The sequence below is a fragment of the Leucopleurus acutus genome (genome assembly GCF_964270905.1).
Source record: "Leucopleurus acutus genome assembly, chromosome: 2".
Classification (NCBI taxonomy): Eukaryota; Metazoa; Chordata; class Mammalia; order Artiodactyla; family Delphinidae; genus Leucopleurus; species Leucopleurus acutus.
In genome coordinates, this window is record NC_139143.1 from 192,926,499 (window position 1) to 192,942,886 (window position 16,388).

At 67.8% G+C, this 16,388-nt stretch overlaps 2 protein-coding genes across 5 annotated transcripts; both read right to left on the reverse strand.

Moving 5' to 3' along the window:
• Positions 1 to 246: 246 nt before the first annotated feature.
• On the reverse strand, positions 247 to 2,541 carry MMP23B (matrix metallopeptidase 23B; the record flags this gene model as incomplete). The annotated part of the gene is made up of 8 exons (XM_082862473.1): positions 247 to 421; positions 498 to 624; positions 721 to 831; positions 907 to 1,071; positions 1,461 to 1,628; positions 1,694 to 1,833; positions 1,905 to 2,041; positions 2,383 to 2,541. The coding sequence occupies 8 exons, from the start codon at positions 2,539 to 2,541 to the stop codon at positions 247 to 249; spliced, it is 1,182 nt and encodes a 393-aa protein (XP_082718599.1).
• A 1,654-nt stretch (positions 2,542 to 4,195) lies between these two features.
• Positions 4,196 to 16,004, reverse strand: MIB2 (MIB E3 ubiquitin protein ligase 2). 4 transcript variants are annotated; one of them, XM_082832552.1, is made up of 20 exons: positions 15,812 to 16,004; positions 14,162 to 14,317; positions 10,871 to 11,127; positions 10,609 to 10,780; positions 9,352 to 9,458; positions 9,054 to 9,248; positions 8,756 to 8,898; positions 8,544 to 8,639; positions 7,463 to 7,567; positions 7,216 to 7,378; positions 7,001 to 7,134; positions 6,748 to 6,896; positions 6,507 to 6,663; positions 6,254 to 6,414; positions 6,025 to 6,151; positions 5,696 to 5,929; positions 5,094 to 5,272; positions 4,829 to 5,016; positions 4,683 to 4,748; positions 4,196 to 4,509 (listed from the first exon to the last, which is right to left on the reverse strand). In XM_082832552.1, exons 3-20 carry the CDS (start codon positions 11,115 to 11,117, stop codon positions 4,271 to 4,273), a joined length of 2,862 nt encoding a protein of 953 aa, XP_082688678.1. In that variant the 5' UTR covers positions 11,118 to 11,127; positions 14,162 to 14,317; positions 15,812 to 16,004; the 3' UTR covers positions 4,196 to 4,270. The 4 variants fall into 4 exon arrangements, with proteins under 4 accessions (XP_082688678.1, XP_082688677.1, XP_082688676.1 ...); XM_082832551.1 differs by having other exon boundaries at positions 8,544 to 8,651; XM_082832550.1 differs by having other exon boundaries at positions 9,054 to 9,281.
• Between the last annotated feature and the right edge of the window lie 384 nt (positions 16,005 to 16,388).

Sequence of the window (16,388 nt, forward strand, 5' to 3'; positions counted from 1 at the left end):
CACTGGCTCAGCACGCGGGCCCTGGTGATGCTGCTGGCGCCTGGGCCTCGGGTTACCCACTGTTCCAGGCCCGGCCTGGAGAAGCCCGTCTCGGCCTGTCTCTGTGGACGGCATCCTCCCTGCAAGGAACTGGCTGCAGGCTCCGCACCCCGTGGGCCAAGACTGGCCGCCCACCCTCCCAAGAAAGGGCCAGGAGACGTGAGCGAGAAACTGCTTTATCGGCATCCTCAGCCCCGCGGGCGGCCTTCAGCTCCGCAGGCGGACACGCCAGGAGTAGGTGCTGAGCACGTGCTGCCGCCGGCGCACCACGCACGTGTAGGTGCCCTCGTTGATGGCGTTGGCAATGATGCTCAGGTGCGCGTCGCCCAGCGCCAGGTAGCCGGGGTAGGAGAACTCCAGGGGCTCCTGGTCCTTGTACCAGCTGCGGGGAGGGCGGAGGGCTGGGCAGGGTCCCGAGTCCCCCGCCCACCCTCGGGCGCCCAGGCAGGGTCACTCACTACACTTTGCCTTTCTTGTGGAGGATCTTCTGGCCGCAGCGGAAGGTCACATTCCTGCCCTCGGGCACCAGCCGGGTTTTGGTCCTGGGGGGCGGTGCGGTGGCAGCCACCGTGGGGAAGGGGAACTCTGCTCATACGGGGCGGGGGGGGGGGGGGGGCGGAGGCCACATCAGTACCTGGCGCCCTGGCCAGAGGCAGGCCGGTGCCTGACACCCAAGCTCACCGTAGCAGAAGTCGCAGCTGCTGGGACACAGCCTCTTCATGAGCCTCTGGCGGGCGTCGCAGAAACCCCTCCGCGCCCAGGACGCGCACACGAACAGCCGGTCCAGGCAGCCTGCAGGGGGGCAGCCTGGACTCAGGGCCCGCCCGCCCCGGCCCCTGGCCCCGCCCGGCCCGGTCCCGCACTCACCGTAGAGCCGGTGCAACCCCCACAGCTCGTCCTGCGACAGCGCCTTCCAGCCACGCAGCGTGGCGTTGAGGTGCATGAGCGCCCGGCCGTGCTGCGAGTGCATCAGGCCCAGCGCGTGGCCGATCTCGTGGGCCGCCACGTGCACCAGGTCGGTGAGCCACACGCCTGCGGGCCCCGCCGGTCAGCGCCCGGGACCCGGCCCAGCCCTCCGCCGCCCCCCACCCCGCCCCCCGCCCGCCCGCCCGCCGGCCTTGCCCCCGAGGCCCGAACAGCTGCTGCAGTGCCGGGAGCCTCCCTCGGGCAGCCGTGGGAAGATAAGCGTGTTCCAGGCTGGCGAGGTGGTGAGCTGGCCCCCAGGAATGCAGCTCCAGCTCGGGCTCCAGCGGTGTGGGGGGAGGGGGCTTCAGGGCTCCCGGAACCCAGGCTTACGACCTCCTCCCAGCCTGCCCCTGCCCGCCTCCCTGATCCCAAATCCCAGCCATGACACCCCCAAAGCCCTCCCGCTGTGCCCGCCCGTGGTGCGAGGGCCCCACGGGAGGCCAGGCCGGCGTCACCTTTCTTCCAGCTGTAGCGTGTGTGGCCCAGGACCCAGTACTCGCTGTCGTCAAAGTGGATGCCGCCGTGCGGGGGGAAGAAGGCGTGGGCCAGCTCGCCCGTGGGGCCGTCGAAGCAGTGGTGCGTCGGGGAGACCAGGCAGTCCGTGTGGTTGACCGGGTAGAAGCCTGCAGGAGCACGGGGCTGAAAGGGGGCCTTGGGGCGGGGCGGGGACTGGGGGCACGGCGCCCACCTATGCGGAGGTCGCTGGGCTGCTCAGGGGCCACCTCGCGGAAGCTGAAGGGGGACACGTCACTCCACATGCGGAAGGCGGCGGCCAGGCCCCGCCGGGTCTCTCTGGGGCTGAGCAGGTTCCTCGGGAAAGAGAGGATCCTGGGGTGGGAGTCATGGTCAGGGGTGGCAGCCAGGCAGCACCGCCCCCCCCCCCAGGGCCAGGGTCGCACCTGTATGTGAGGTTGAAGTGGTCCCAGTGCAGCCGGGTCGGGGTCAGCGTGTAGCGGCGTCTGCGGGGCGCTGGGGGGTGCGGCGGGCCAAGGCTTGGGGTGGTGAGCACACCCGCGGTCGGGGGCACAGCGTCTCCCTTCGAGGGAAGCAAGTGCCCCGTGGGGAGGCAGCAGGGACTGTCCCCAAGCCGCGAGGAAATAGACCTCGAAGGATGGGAGGGCGCGCGCTCCAGGGAGCGCTGGCGCTCTCTCTCTAGGGAGGGACTCCTTTGTCTTTCGGCATTTTCTGGTTTTCCACCCCGAGCCAGGGCTACTTAACAGCCAGAAAGAAAAACGTTGCTAAAAACAGGCCAGGTCGGAGTGGGCGGAGCTGCCAGCAGATGCTGCCCCCCCACCCCCCCTTCAACGGACGCGGACTCGCCGACTCAGGCCCGGACGGTCAGCCGGGGCCGACTCGCCCGCTCCCGCGCCCTCTCACCTGCGCTGCGCTCGCCACGGGCCGGTTCCCCAGGGCCCCCGGCCGGGCCAGCAGCACGAGCGTGGGGAGGAGGCACAGCGCGCCCAGCACGGCTCCGAGAAGGCGGGCCCGGTCGTGGGCCCCCGACGCCGCTGAGGGGACGCAGGCCCCGCGGCCCATGGCGCCTGCGGAATCGCTGTCGGGGCTCAGGCGGCGGGGCAGCGCGGCGGCGGCTCGGGTTACAGCCCTGAGGGGGAGGGCGCGCGGCTGCCCCGAAGGGAACCAGCTGGCCGCCTGCTGTCGGGAGCACCCCCGACACCTCCAGCCTGGGGTGCGGGGACCCGGGCCTGTGGGTCGGTGGCGGTGGCCTGGGCAGGGCCAACTGGGCGGGGTCACTTGGCGGGGGTGGGGGTGGTGTTGCGAGGAGGGCCCTGGACGCCAGGGAAGGGACGGACACCGGGGGCTTGGGCTTAGGCAGGAGTGGTCAGCCGGGTCCCCAGACTCGCTGAGAGTGGACTGACTTGGCAGCTTCTCTCACAAACGGAGTGCCCTTGGGCACCGGATGAGACCCGGCAGTGGGACCTCCATCCCGGCCAGCTCGGGACAAGTCCCCTGCAGGCGCTGGCTGACAGGGACCCCACGAGAGGGGAGGGATGCGACGGGAGGGGACGTGGCAAGTGAGTACCGGGCTGAGGAAGAGGGAGAAGGAGGCGCCTGCGGAGCAAGGCTTGGGGTGCCAGGAGGGAGGAGGACCTGCAGGGGCCAGCGGAAGGACCCATGGAGGGCGACAGGGACAGCGCACAAGGGGCGGGGGAGCGCTGGGGGGGGGGCGCCGCAGGAATCCCCACCAGGCGCTGCCTGCCGAGCGCGCGCAGGGCCGAAGTCTGAACGGTCTTGGGTTGGGGCTGGGGCACCGGGTGTCATGGGGGCGGGAGACTCGACGGGACGACTTTCAGGTCATGCCTGACTGAGGAGGTAAGCCAGGCGGGATGTAGGCAAGGGCGCCTCTGGGATTGGGGAACCGGGATCCTGGGTGGGACGGGCCTCCCGCCGGGGCGGAGCGGCCGGGGGGAGGGGAGATGGGGTGGGGGCTGGGCCGAGCCAGAGGAGGCGCGGGGGCGGGGAGGGGAAGGGGTCTGGCCCTCCCTGTTCTCCACCCAGGCCTTGAGCCCAGAGTGACAGTGGCGCGCCGGGCCAGCGGGGTCAGCGCCAAGTGGCTGGCTGGCAGCCTTGAGGCTCCGGGGGAGCACTTCGGTGGTTCTTGGAAAGCGCCCGGCCGCAGGGCCCAGACCAGGGCAGTGCCCGCCTCCCCCATGGCTAAACGCTTGCGCCGACACACCGACCGTCTCTGTCCTGTGCTCTGCCCTACTCCCCAGGTCCGCGTTCCACCTCCCACACTCAGTGGTCCTGAAACCCTGCTGGGGCTTCTGGCTCGAAACAGAGGCCTCGCCCAACTCCCCGCTTAGCCAGGACTGCACAGCCCGCCACGAGGCCGGGTTCTGCTTTGGCCAAAGTCTGCCGTCTCCACAGCCCGCCCCAGGCGCAGGGAGGAGGCGCTGCTGGGGTTTCGGTCCAACCAGTGTTCTTGGACGACACCGCGAGCCCGGGCCCCATCCTTTCTGGCCCAGAGACGGGATCCTGGCAGGACTCTGGACCCGTGAGTCCTGGGAAGAAGAGCAGGACACGCAGGTCGGGAGGGGCCAGGCGGGGCCTCTGGCCGAAGCGCAAAGCCCAGCGCCGGGCCAACGGCGGAGGAGGCCAGGTCGGGATGGTCCGGGGTGGGGGACCCACGGCCCTGCCCCAGGCAGGCAACCAGGCGCAAAGTCCGTTAATCTTTTTATAAAATACAGAGTAGGGGCTTGCGAAGGCGGTCGCGGGGCGTGGCCCCGGACGAGGCAGGGGGCGCGGGCTACACGAAGATCTGGATGCGGTCGCGGATGGGCTGGCGGCAGATGGGGCAGGCGCTGAGCGCAGCGCCGCAGGGCGCGCAGGCGCCGTGACCGCACTGGAACACGAGGCGGATGTGGCTGTCGATGCAGATGGGGCAGGTGATGCGCTCCTCCATCTGCCGGTAGCGGCTCTGCAGCTCCTCCACCAGCTGCCGCGGTGGGCCGGGGGCGGGGGCGGCGCTGACCACCTCCGTGCCGTCTGCGGGAAGGGGTCCCGGTCAGAGGCAGGGGCTGTGGAGGCCCGGGGCTTGGGGGAGAACCGCGGGTAGGAGCGTGGGCCACGACAGGGGACGGAGCCGTGAACCGCGGGGCGACGTGCAGCGGCCCACACGGGGGGGGGGGGGGGGGGGCGGGGTGGGCGCCGAGCCCCACCTGGGCGCAGCTTCTTGACGATGACCGCCTGGCACCTGATGCACTTCTTCATCCTGCGGGCGCACTCTGCGGGGGAGCGCACGGCTGAGCGAGGCCCCCCAGCCCGGTCGCCGCACCCCCGCCCCGCCCCTGCCCCCTGCACTCACCCTCACACACCGTGCGGTGCTGGCAAGGCGAGAACAGCACCAACAGCGCCAGCTCCGAACACACCAGGCACTCAGCGGCCTCGGGCCCGGACGGCGTAGTGACGTGCAGGTTGGTAACAGTGTTGGGGGCACTGAGCGCCAGCCTTGGGCCCTGGGCCGCGCCCCCGCCGCCGCCAGCCTGCCGCTCCCTGCGTGGGCAGAAGGGGCTTGAAAGGGCCCAGGGCTGCGGGCGGCCCGCCCCCGGCCCCCGGCCCCGCCTGCTCACCGGAAGCGCTGGGCACAGCCCTGCAGGGCTTTGAGCAGGCGGCCCTCAGCTGCCAGGTCCAGCGGGCTCCGGCCGCGGTGGTTGGCGTAGCTCAGGTCGGCGCCCTCCAGCGCCAAGAAGCAGGCGACCGCCGCGCCCGCCGTCAGCTCCGTGCTGCCCGGAAGGCCCGAGGCCTGTAGCTGGGTGGCAGGACAGACGACGTGAGGGTGGGCGCCTGGGAACACTGGCCTGGAGGGAGCCGGGCTGGCACCGGGCTTCAGAGACCTGGGCCCCGCCCGAGATCCCCGGAGCCGCCAGAGGCAGGCGGGTAAAGGCCCCTGCCGGCAGAGGAGCCCGGGTCCTGACACACGACCCCCGCCCATACGGCACCCCACCCCCTTTCCCAGGCTGGTCTGAAGCACAGAATCTCAGGAACACTGGCCACACGGCGGTGACTGGGGTCGCAGAAGACACCGCCTGCAAACCACTGCGGCCCGGGCTGTCCCACCCTGAGAGGGCCTGGTCAGGGCTGTCCCCGAAGGTGGAGGTGGGCAGAGGACCCAGGGGCCTGCAGCCAGGTGCCACGGCCCACCTCTCAAGCACCCAGAGTCACGCTTCCTCACCCTTGACAGCAGCTGCAAGGCCCCTGGGTCCCCCCCGGCCCCATCAGTCGCCAGGGGCAGCAGCTGGTGACGCTGCAGTGCCACATGCAGAGCTGTGTCCCCCTCCTCGTCCTCGGCATTGACGCTGCAGCCAGCGTCCACCAGCAGCGGCACCAGCCCCACGTGGGCCTGCTGCACAGCCAGGTGCAGCGGGGACTGGAGCTTACGGTTGCGAACATTCACGTCACAATGGCCCTGGGGGGTGGGGGTGGGGTACAGGCTCAGCCCAGGGACCCTGGTGGGCCCTGACACCCCGGTCCCCGGGCCCGCCCAGGACCCTGCGTCCACACCTCTCGGATGAGAACCTGGGCCACCTCCCTGTGGTCGTTCAGGGCGGCCAGGTGCAGCGCTGTGAACCCATCCTCCTTCTTGGCGTCCACCAGCTGCCGGGCCCGCACCAGAATCCTTCTGACGGCTCTGCGGGAGCAGGGAGACGCGTCTGGGGTCAGGGGCGACCCCAGAGTGGCCCGGCAGCACCGCAGGACCTGGCTGCTGGCTATGCGTCCACCCCAGACTCACAGTGTGTGGCCTTTGAGGGACGCATGGTGCAGCAGGGTGAAGCCTTGGCTGTTCGTGGCAGTGACGTCGATGCCCGGCACCTCGGTGAGGACCTCCACGATGCCGCTGGCGCCAGTGCCCGCCGAGATGGCACAGTGCAGGGGCGTGTCAGCATGGGCGTCCTGCCGGTGGTGGGCCAGTGATCACTTGGCAAGAAGATCTTGGCCACTGCCTCCTTGACCCCAGGGATAGGGCCAGGGGACCCAGCACTCACGGGCAGGTTGACGTCACAGCCGCACTCACAGAGGACCCTCACCACCTCCAGGAAGCCCCTCTGCACGGCCACGTGCAGCGCCGAGCTCCGGGTGCCGTTAAGAGTGTTGGCCCCGCAACCCCAGCTCAGGAGCACCCGGGCGGCCTCGGGCTGGTTCCTGGTGGGAGAGGAAGCAGGAGGGGCGCTGTGCCCACTGGCTGGACCTGCAGGCCCGGCCCCCCGCGCCCCGGCCAGGCCTCACCCCAGCGCCGCGTAGTGCAGCGCCGTGCTGCCCTCGTCGTCCGGCAGGTCCACGCCCGCCCGAGCCTGCAGCAGCAGCCGCACCAGCTCCACCTGGCCTAGGTAGGCAGCCACCTGCAGGGCGGTCCTGCCATGGTTCTTGGTGTCCACCTGCCGGGAGGGCAGAGAGTTAGCCCCCGGCCCCGCCCCTCCCACTGGGGCTGGTGGGGCCGGGGCGGGGGTGGGGGCGGCGGGGGCTGGTCTCAGGAACTTGCCTGCTCCGGGTGCCGCCGCAGTAGGTCCAGAGCCCGGGCCACGTTGCCCAGGGCCACCTCCACCACCAGCCTCCCTGGGTGCTCCAGGTCACTCTTCTGGGCTCGAAGCTTGTCCAGGACAACACTCAGGGAGCCTGGGGAGGGCAGGGCTGAGGTTCGGTGGTGGCCAGGGGCAGCCCCGCCCCCCACCAGCCGCCCGCGCTGGATGCCCTCACTTTTGTTCTCCCGGGCGCGCTCGGCCACGTCCAGGTTGGCGTCCTCCTCAGGCCGGTAGGCCACCAGGCAGGAGGGACTGAAGGTCCACAGCTTACCGCTGACCAGCACACCCAAGTTCCCATCTCCGAAAACCTTCAGTACTCTCCCGATGTGGCCCAGAGCCTGGGTGGGGAGAGGGCGGGGTCTCAGGTGGGCCTCCCAGGGGCGAGGGAGCTGGGGGTGGGGAGGCAGGGCTGAGGGACTCACGGGGGCCATGTCATCTGTCCACTCGCCATGCCCGGCCTGCAGCCGCTTCACCATGTCGAGGTCGTCAATGACCCGCACAACGTCACCCACCGAGCAGGAGTTGTGCTGAGTGACAGAGAAGCATGTGAGGGGCCCCCGGCAGGTGTGGCTGCCTGGGGTCGTAGAGCAGGAAAGCACCCCCACCCAGCTCCACAGGACAGGCCTGGACAGGACCCCAGCCCCTGCCCGAAAGCACAGCCGGAGGGTCTGGCCCGATAAGGGCAACAGGTCACCAGGGCAGCCCTTGCTGGCCTAGCCTCAGAGCCATGCGGGTGACAGCCAGAGAGGCAGCGGACATCAGCATCTAGACGGGACAGAAGCCAGCGTGGGGGGGGGGGGTGCAGGCCAGGGTGGGCCTGTCCCTGCACACTGACGGGGAGCGGGCAGCACAGCCAAGACCAGACTAGCCTGGCTCGGGGGAGGGGGGCCCACAGGATGACCGGGGGCCAGGCCGGAACAGCACAGAGGGGGTCAGGGCTGCATCTCCCCCACCCCCAAACCTTTCCTAGCAACTCACTCCTCACCCGTGCCCTCGTGGGTACAGAGATCACTCTACAAACCACCTGTCCTATGACCCCACCATCCCCCATCCTTGAAGGCAGATGTGCCCCAGCAGTCCCAGAGCCGAGTGCTGGCGCTGCCCCCGCCCAGGTGCCATCACTGGACACGCCGCTGCCCCCCACCCCCTCCATCCCTCATCCAAGGGATACTGCTTCCCAGACAGCTCTCACCATGCCCACCCCGCCCTCCTAAGAAAATACCCCAACCCGCCACCTCCTGCCTGTGAGGCTGCAGAGATCCCTCTGGCCCTCAGAACAGATGTTCGCGCCTGACCTGCTGCCCCGGCTTCCAACAGCTCCCCGCGGCCCCCACCCCCGTGCCTCACACCAGGGTCCCCTCTCCTTGGACCTAGTCCCCTCTGGACCCCACCATGCCCTCCCCTCTTCCTTCAGGGCCCGAGGGGGGCACTCCCAGGGCCAAGCCAGCACGTTGAAGGGGGTACGGAAGTGAGCAGAGGGGCTCAGCCCGGCCCCCCATGCACCTTGGTGAGAGCCCCAGGGTGGAAGGTCCAGCGGGTCTTGTGGCTGAACTGCACACGCACGTCCCCACGGTCCGTGATGCGGTGTACGGTGCCCATCTGTCCGATACACTGCGGCGGGTCACGGAGGCTGTGGCCAGGTGGAGCACGAGGGCGGGGGTCCAGAGGATGTGGGGAGGGGGGGGCATGGGGATTTGGCAGGTGGGGCGGCTCACCTTGGCCATCCGGGGGTTCCATCCACCGTGGCCTTCCTGCATGTCCCTCAGGACGTCTGCATCCAGCAGACACTTGACCTTGTCCCCGTGCTGGAAGGGCTGGCCATCAGCACTCACCCTGCGCTGCAGCTCTGCAGGCTTGCCTGGGAACGAGGTGGCCCAGCTCACAAGGGTCCCTCCGCCCCCACCCCTCCCCTCCCCTCAGTGACTTCACAGGCCACCCCTGGCCCAGGGCTGCCGCTGAGGCTCAGCCAGGACAGAGAGCAACCGGGTGGGTGTCAGTGGGGCCCGCCCATACCGAGCCTCGGGAGATGCTCCCTGTAGTAGAAGCCGCCAGCTGCCTCGCCCACACACTTGAGGTCCACCTTGCCCTTGTGGCCCACGCGGTACACGTTGGTGGTGCCGTCGGCCCATGTCACACTGGCCACACTCCGGCCCGTCTCCACATCCCAGCCACGGATGTCCACCACTCGGCCCGGCTTCCCTTCCCCTCCTGGGAGACAGTGGCCCCACCAGCAGACTAAGCCTGCGCCACGGGGATGAGCCATGGCCAGTGGCAGCCCAGCCCCCACCTTCCCACCCTGGACCCCACTCACCATCCTGCGAACCCCACTCCCAGTCGGGGCCCCGAACCACCTTCGCTCCCTGGAAGATGCCCCTTAACGGGATCCTTGGGAGGCCCTGGCGGGGACTCAGCGTGACCCTACGAGAGAGAGAGTGGGTCCCAGGCCATGGGAGCAACCGTGCAACAGAGCAGGCGACCGGCTCTGCCAGCCTTGCTCCTCCACTCCCAGCCCTGGAATCTAAAGGATGGGGCGCCGCCAGCTCCCGGGCCCAGCTCTCCCTCCCCCCGGAGCAACTGGTCCCACAGGTCAATGCCCTCCACACTCTGGGCCTAGAGTGGGGCTGCGGCCCAGGTCCCTCCAGGAGACCTTTCTTTTTTTTTTTTCAATTTGGCCACGCCGTGCAGCTTGTGGGATCTTAATTCCCCGACCAGGGATTGAACCCGCACCCTCGGCAGTGAGAATGCAGAGTCCTAACCACCGGACTGCCAGGGAAATCCCTGGGGGACCTTTCACGATGTCAGGCGAGAAGGGCGCCCCAGGTCCACCCTCACCACACCCCCTCTACGTGCGCTCACGCCAGACCTGCTACCTCCCGTTAGAGCTGACCCCAGAGCTCAGCGCACGGCCTGGCCCAGGGAAGCTCAGCACCTGGGAAGCAGAGGAGTGAGCAGGGCCGGCTTGGCCTGAGGCGCCCAGACAGCTGATCCTGGTTCCCACATTGGCCAGGGGCGGCTGGGACGTGGAGCACACCCCTCCCCTCCGTGTGTGGGGGGTGTCAAGGAGGCGAGGGCAACAGTGCAGGGAACAAGGGTGCACCTCTGGGCACCCACGCAGCCCAGTGGACTCCTCCCCGGCCTGGTCCCCCCACCCCGACCACAGCAAGGGAGCCTGCCAGCCAGGCCAACAGCACCTCCACAGGTGCGGACGCCGGCAGCACACTCCAGGCAGGCCGCCCTCAGCGCCCCGGCCACGGCGGCACTGGGGGACCACTGGGGAGCCTGGCTCTAGGAGGGGCCCGGGACACCGGAGAAGGCCCCATTCACAGCACCCATCTGCGCAGACCTGCCCGGTGGACACGGTTGCCTTCCGCAGGGGGTAGGGACTGGTGTCAATGCCCAGGCCCCCCATCATGACCACGACCCTGGCCACTCCTCCAGGAAATGGCTCAGGAAGGACTCGACCTGTACCCTGGGGAGTGGCCAGCGGGAGGCAGCTCCAGTCCTCCGGGACCAAGGCCGCTCGGATGTCAGAGTCCGCGCCCACACCGGGGTCGGCAGGGGAACTCACGGGCGCGAGTGGGCCGTCTCGTAGCGCTCGAAGGCGTGGGCCACGTCGTGCTTGTTGTGCATGTAGCACTGCGTGCAGAGATCGTAGTCGAAGCAGACGCGGCACTTCCAGCGCATGCCCCGCAGCCCGTGCTTCTTGCAGCAGTCGCAGATAATGTTGGGGTGGCGGACGCCTGCGGGCGGGCAGCGTCAGGGGGCGCCGCGCGGCCCCGCCCCTCTGCCCGGCCCCGCCCCCTCCGGCCCCGCCCCCGGGGCCCGCGCACCGATCTGGGCGTTGTCGTAGAGCAGCAGGTCATGCGCGCCCTGGTAGCCCGCGCGGTAGTTGGTGCGCGTGCCGTGGTCCCACTGCACGACCACCGTGCGGTCGGGGGTCGAAGGGCTGCCGTGGCGGCCGAGCTCCACCACCGTGCCCACGCCGCCCTCGCCGCCGTCCTGCTGGCCCCACTTCCAGTCCACGCCGCGTACCACGCGCATGCCCACCTGCACGCCCGCCTGGGGGTCTGGCTCCATGGTGGGAGACCTGCGGGCAGAGGGCACCCTCAGGCCACATCGAGAAGGCCACACGGGCTTGCACCAGTTCTGAGAGGGCTTCCAGGGAGAGATGGATGGGAACGGGGGTGGGGTGGAACACGGGGAATGCCCTGGGGCTGGAGGGGGGCCTGTGCAGTAGAGACCAAAGGGGGCCCACGTGGCCACCCGCCAGCAGCACGGGAGACCAGCTGCAAAAGCAGAGGTGGGCCCGTCCTGGAGGGAGGGTGGGACACCTCTTTGAAAAGGGCCTGCCAGCCGCTGTGGGGAGCTGGAGCAGAAGTGTGGGGGACATCCTGGTGACAGGACTGCAGGTCCCCAGGGAACCAGGGGACAAGACCCGGCTGAGAGGAGGGTCTGCCCGCACTAGCAGATTCGGTTCTGGGTGGCTGGCGTACAGGGGGCCGCCAGGATTGCACACATCAACATGAAAGGTAAGACAATAAAACTTCCCGAAGAAAGCAGACTTCCTTTGTGTAGCCAACTGAGAAGCTGGACGGCACTTAAGCCTGGAGAGGCAGCAACACGCACGCCAGCCACAAAGGCCCTGTACCTGGAGTGTGGAAGGAGGCCTGCAGATCTCTTTGTGTCATGCACAAAGCAGACAACCCAAGAGAAAACAGGAAAACGCTGGAACAGGTGCCCCCAGCAGCTAACACACACAGGGTCTGCTGCCACCCACAGCCCAGTGGGCAGTGCTGCGTGGTCCTTCTCCGAGAAGCATCGGCCGGCCACCCCAGGCAGGCCCTGACGGAGGTGGCGTTGTTCACAGCAGCGCCCGCCCCGAGTGCTCAAGGGTGAACTGGGTTGTGACACGTGATTTACCTCCAAGAAAGCACAAACCACTGCACTACACACAGCAAAGCTCACAGACGCATATTCAAGGAAAGAAGCCACGAGCCTGATTCCACCAATAGAAAGTTCACATATGGGACAGACAAATCCAGGGCCCCAGAGTCAGGGAGACAGCAGCGGAGGCGGTCACGGGGGACTTGGGCCCGGGGGAACATGCTACTTCCTGATCTGGGTGCCAATTATACGCGTGTTCACTTTGCTAACTTGGATCACTTATGACCTGGGCCTCCCTGTATGTGTGATTCCTCAATAAATTTTTTTACGACATGAATGGATGTGGACAATGCCTGAGATGTTAAATCAACAGGACCTGATGCGGGAGAGGGCTCAGGGCTCCAGGACTGGAGGGGGCAGTCGCCGCTCCATCTCTGGAGACTGAGCCTCTGCAGTGGAGCGGGCTCTCAGGTAGCATCGGGACCCCGAGGCTGGGGAGACGCTAGCCTGGGGCACCCAGCAGTCCCACTGCAGAGCTCCTGGGATGCCAGAGGGAGACCTTGAGGCTGGCTGGGGTGCAGCTGGTTCCTGTTAGCGCCCAGTGGCCCAGTGAAGCCACAGGCCACCAGGCCAGCCCAGAGTTTAGCCAGCAACAAGGAAAACCACACGTCACCCCTCCACCTGGACCCCGCCCCCCCAGCCCGCTTAGGGCACAGGCCCTGTCATGGTCAGGCTGCCAACCTCAGCCAGATGGCACAAGCCCTCCTCCCCGCCGGGAGCCTCCAGAATTGGTCGTGGCCCGTGGGCAGTGCTGAGCTGCCTCTCGCCCTTCCCAGGCGCGCCTGATGAGCCAGTCAGACTCGACCTCGTTCCAGGCAACCACAGACCCAAACAAGTGTGGGGAGACAGGCCCAACGAGAGACCCCTGCTAGCAAGGGGCAGGCCATCTGCAGGGCCAGAAACTGGCCCTACGCTGCAATAAAGGGGCAGGAAAGGACGCCAGTCCCACGAGCTGGCACTATGGCCCTTCTGCAGCCACAGTGGCACGCCCTCTGCCTGTGAGCCCAGCCCCTCCGCCTGCCGGGCCAGCTGTCACCCCCACCCTCCTGGCGGCCTACAGACCCACCGACCACAGGCTGCAGAACCATCTCCATCAAGACAGGGGACGGGGAGCGGACCCCCTGAGCAAGATATCAGGTGTGCCCAGTGCCTGGCTCTGCCCTCAGGGGAATGGTCAGAGAGCGAACAGAGGGTGGAGGACGCCCAGCAGGGCCTGTGGGAAAACAGGACCAAGTCCCAGCCAGCAGTGGCTCCCCCGGGGCACCAGGGAAGTCCAGCCTGTCGCGAGAAGCACCTCTGACCAGCACCTGCTGCCTTCACACCCCTATTTGAGCACAGCCAGACAGCTCTCCAGTGCTGGCCAGCAGCCTCCCTACTCCCCAAGGATGCCCCTCCCGGGAGCCCACCGGCCCACAGGGGACAGAGCCAAAAGGACTCGCTGAGTCTCGGGCTTCCTCCCACGCAGACCAGTGGCCCTTGAGGAGGACGGTGAGAAGACAGGAGCAGCCCGCCCTGCGGCACCCACAGCCTGGGAGCCTCTCCACCTCCCCTCCATGCTCCAGCCCTGGGGGGCCTGGGGCTGGCCCTCGGCCGCAGCACCCGCGCCCAGCCTGGCGTCACCCGGCCTGGGGCCTGAGCAGGGCCCCCAGAGGCGCCTCCCTGCTCGCCCTACTGGCTCCCGGACCTCAGCGCTTGGGCACAGCATAGCAGGACCCTTGTCAAGCAGGCCAGGTGGCTTTCCAGGCCTCTCTGCCACTTTCCTCCCACCACGTGCTTGGTCTTTGTCACTGTTGTCACCAGGACCCAGCAGATGGCCGCTCGTGCTCCGTGTGACCTCAGGTCCCCGGCCTGCCCAGTGTCAGGGGTCACTACCTCACCTCGGAAGGTGCCACCCGGGTGTGAGGAGAGGGGGTGGCCAGCGGGGAATGGATCGGGGTCAGGAGCAGGGGGGCAGCGAAGAAACCCTGAGGGGCTAGGGAGGAAGGGGACCCCCGTTTCAGTGCGAAATTCACCCAAAGAATTCTTCCTTCTTCTTCCTTTGCCAGAAACGCCGTACTTTAACGTCTTCCTCAGAGCTCACAGGCCACCCCTGGCTGGCACCGGAACCCCCCGAGGCCGACACTATGAGGGTTTACGATGACCCTGAAGCGCTCCAGGTGCGAGCAGTCGGCACTTACCTTACAGCACACACCAGCCTCTCGTCAGCATCCCGGATGCTTAGCTGCTCTTTCGTGGGTCACAGGTTTGCTCAGACACCAAGATTTCCTGTTGGAAACTAGAAGCGATTGCCGACGCAGAACACAGCAAACCAAACAGGTAGCCAGCCAGCAAGTCTGGGGAAACATGGTTTTTAAAAGGCAGTTTTACACTTTTAGTATTTACCACCACAACCACACAGGTGGACACCTGGATCTGCTCTGTTGGTTTACTAGCTTCTCTTTTCACAAGAAACTTGCGTCTCTTGGAATGCAGAACTATTTCTAAAGCACACGTTGGGACAGCAGAGAAATAAGGCGTTTGCCCTATTTGGACAATTTCATCGGATAAACTTCAACGAGCCGCAAAGATGAAACCCCATTTAGCTAGCGAGCTGGCAAACTGCCTTTACTGAGAAGAATAAAGGTGTGTGCTGACTGCTCACGACCAGAGGCTGCCACTCCTTCCCCGGCACCTCCGGCTGGGCTGGTGATGCTGTTTAAATCCACACCATGTGTGGCACAGTCAACTGGCAAGACTTGGTGACGCACAGTCTCCGGTCATGCGGCAGCTCTGGCTAAGGCAGAGGTGGCCATCCTGGGTGCCCAGGGAGTCTGGCCCCTCAGAGACCAGGTGAAGCCCTGAGACCCGACTTGGCCCAGTACAAACACACCAGCTGGGGGAAGGCCCGAAGGAAGTAGAAGGAGGTCATCGCCCAAATCTTGGCCACCCAGATGGAAGCCCTCAGGCACCCTGCAGACTGCGGTGTCACGACCCAGCCACCGCACAGGGCCAGTCTTGGACGGGGGCACAACCTTCAGATACTTGTTGCACCTGCAGCAACAGGCCAAAGTGAGACGGCAAGACGAGGGCACCTGCCAGGAAGGACCAGCTTTGCCAGGGCTCCCACGCTCACGCTGCCTCATCCCCAGCCCCGCTGGGCCCCCCAGGACCCTGTCTGGCACCTTTGCTTATTGCCTCTGTTGGCTCTGAGCTCAGAGGGAGAGGCAGGATTATCTACCACCCCACCACCCCACCACCCCAGAGACACGCTCAAAAACAAGCAAAGACCCTCTGACATAGCATCAGACAGAAACCGAGCCCCTCAAGAGCTCACCTGTCTAGCTGTTCCGACGCCCCCCGCCCGCCCAGAGACTGGTGGGCTGCAGCCCTGATGTCTGGAGACTTGCGGACTGGCCTCGAGCCTTGCTGAGCTTCAGCGCAAGCCCTGTGCCATCCGACCCTGCGGCGGCGGGGAGATGCCAAGACGCACAATCTACACGCCCGCTGTCCACAGGCTCATTCCCGGGCCCACGACCACGACCCCAGAGCTGCCCCAGGGGCCTGGCTCCTGCCCTGCAGGGCTCCCTGGGGTCTGGGGCCGCCGGGGATGGGGTCGGAGGGCTGGCGAACGGCAAGGCCCCGGGCTGAGCCTTGGACTCGAGCAGCTGGCCTGCGGAGGGGGCGGGGCTGGACAGGCTGGGCCGGGCGCCCGCCCCGAAACTGACTCCCCCCTCACTCCCTGGGGTCCGCCCCGCCCCTGTCATTCGTCACCTTCCTCGGGAAGCCGCCCCGGGCCCCCGCCGCTGCCAGTCCCCGGCCCTGGTGCCCTTGTCTACCCCTCCACTTGCCCCGAAGTTTGCGTCCCGCCTGCTTCGCGTGGGGGCTCCGGGGGCCTGAAGAGAGCCGAGTCTGTCAGCCGGCCGACTGCGGCCTCAGTGTGTGCGGCGGCCGGCCAGCGAGCTAGGCTGCTCAGAGTCAGCCAACCAGCCAGGCCGCCCCGCTTCGCCGCGCAGCACCAGAGCCCACCGGCCAAGGCCGCCCGAAGCCCCCGGCGCTCGGGGCTCTGGGGCCGCCGCGAGGCCTGCCGGGACTTGTAGTCCGCAGCCCGCTAAGACCGTGGCCGGGGGGCGGGTCCGAACCACAACTCCCAGGAGGGCAGACAGCGCCGTGACGTAACGGGGTCGAGGGCGTGAGCTACGGCTCCAGTCCCGCCCTGATTGGGAGAGGGGGGCCTCCAGCTCTGCTTTCCCGGCAAGGGTTCGGGTCGGCTGTTCGTCGCCTGACTGGGGATGGGCTCGCGTCTGACAGCGTGTGCGCACGTCGTCAGAGGGATGCGGACTGCAGGCTGTGGCGACTCTAGGGCCTCTCACCACCCGGGGCCGCGGCCCGGAGGGCGCGGGTACACTGCCACCCAGAGCCGCCTGG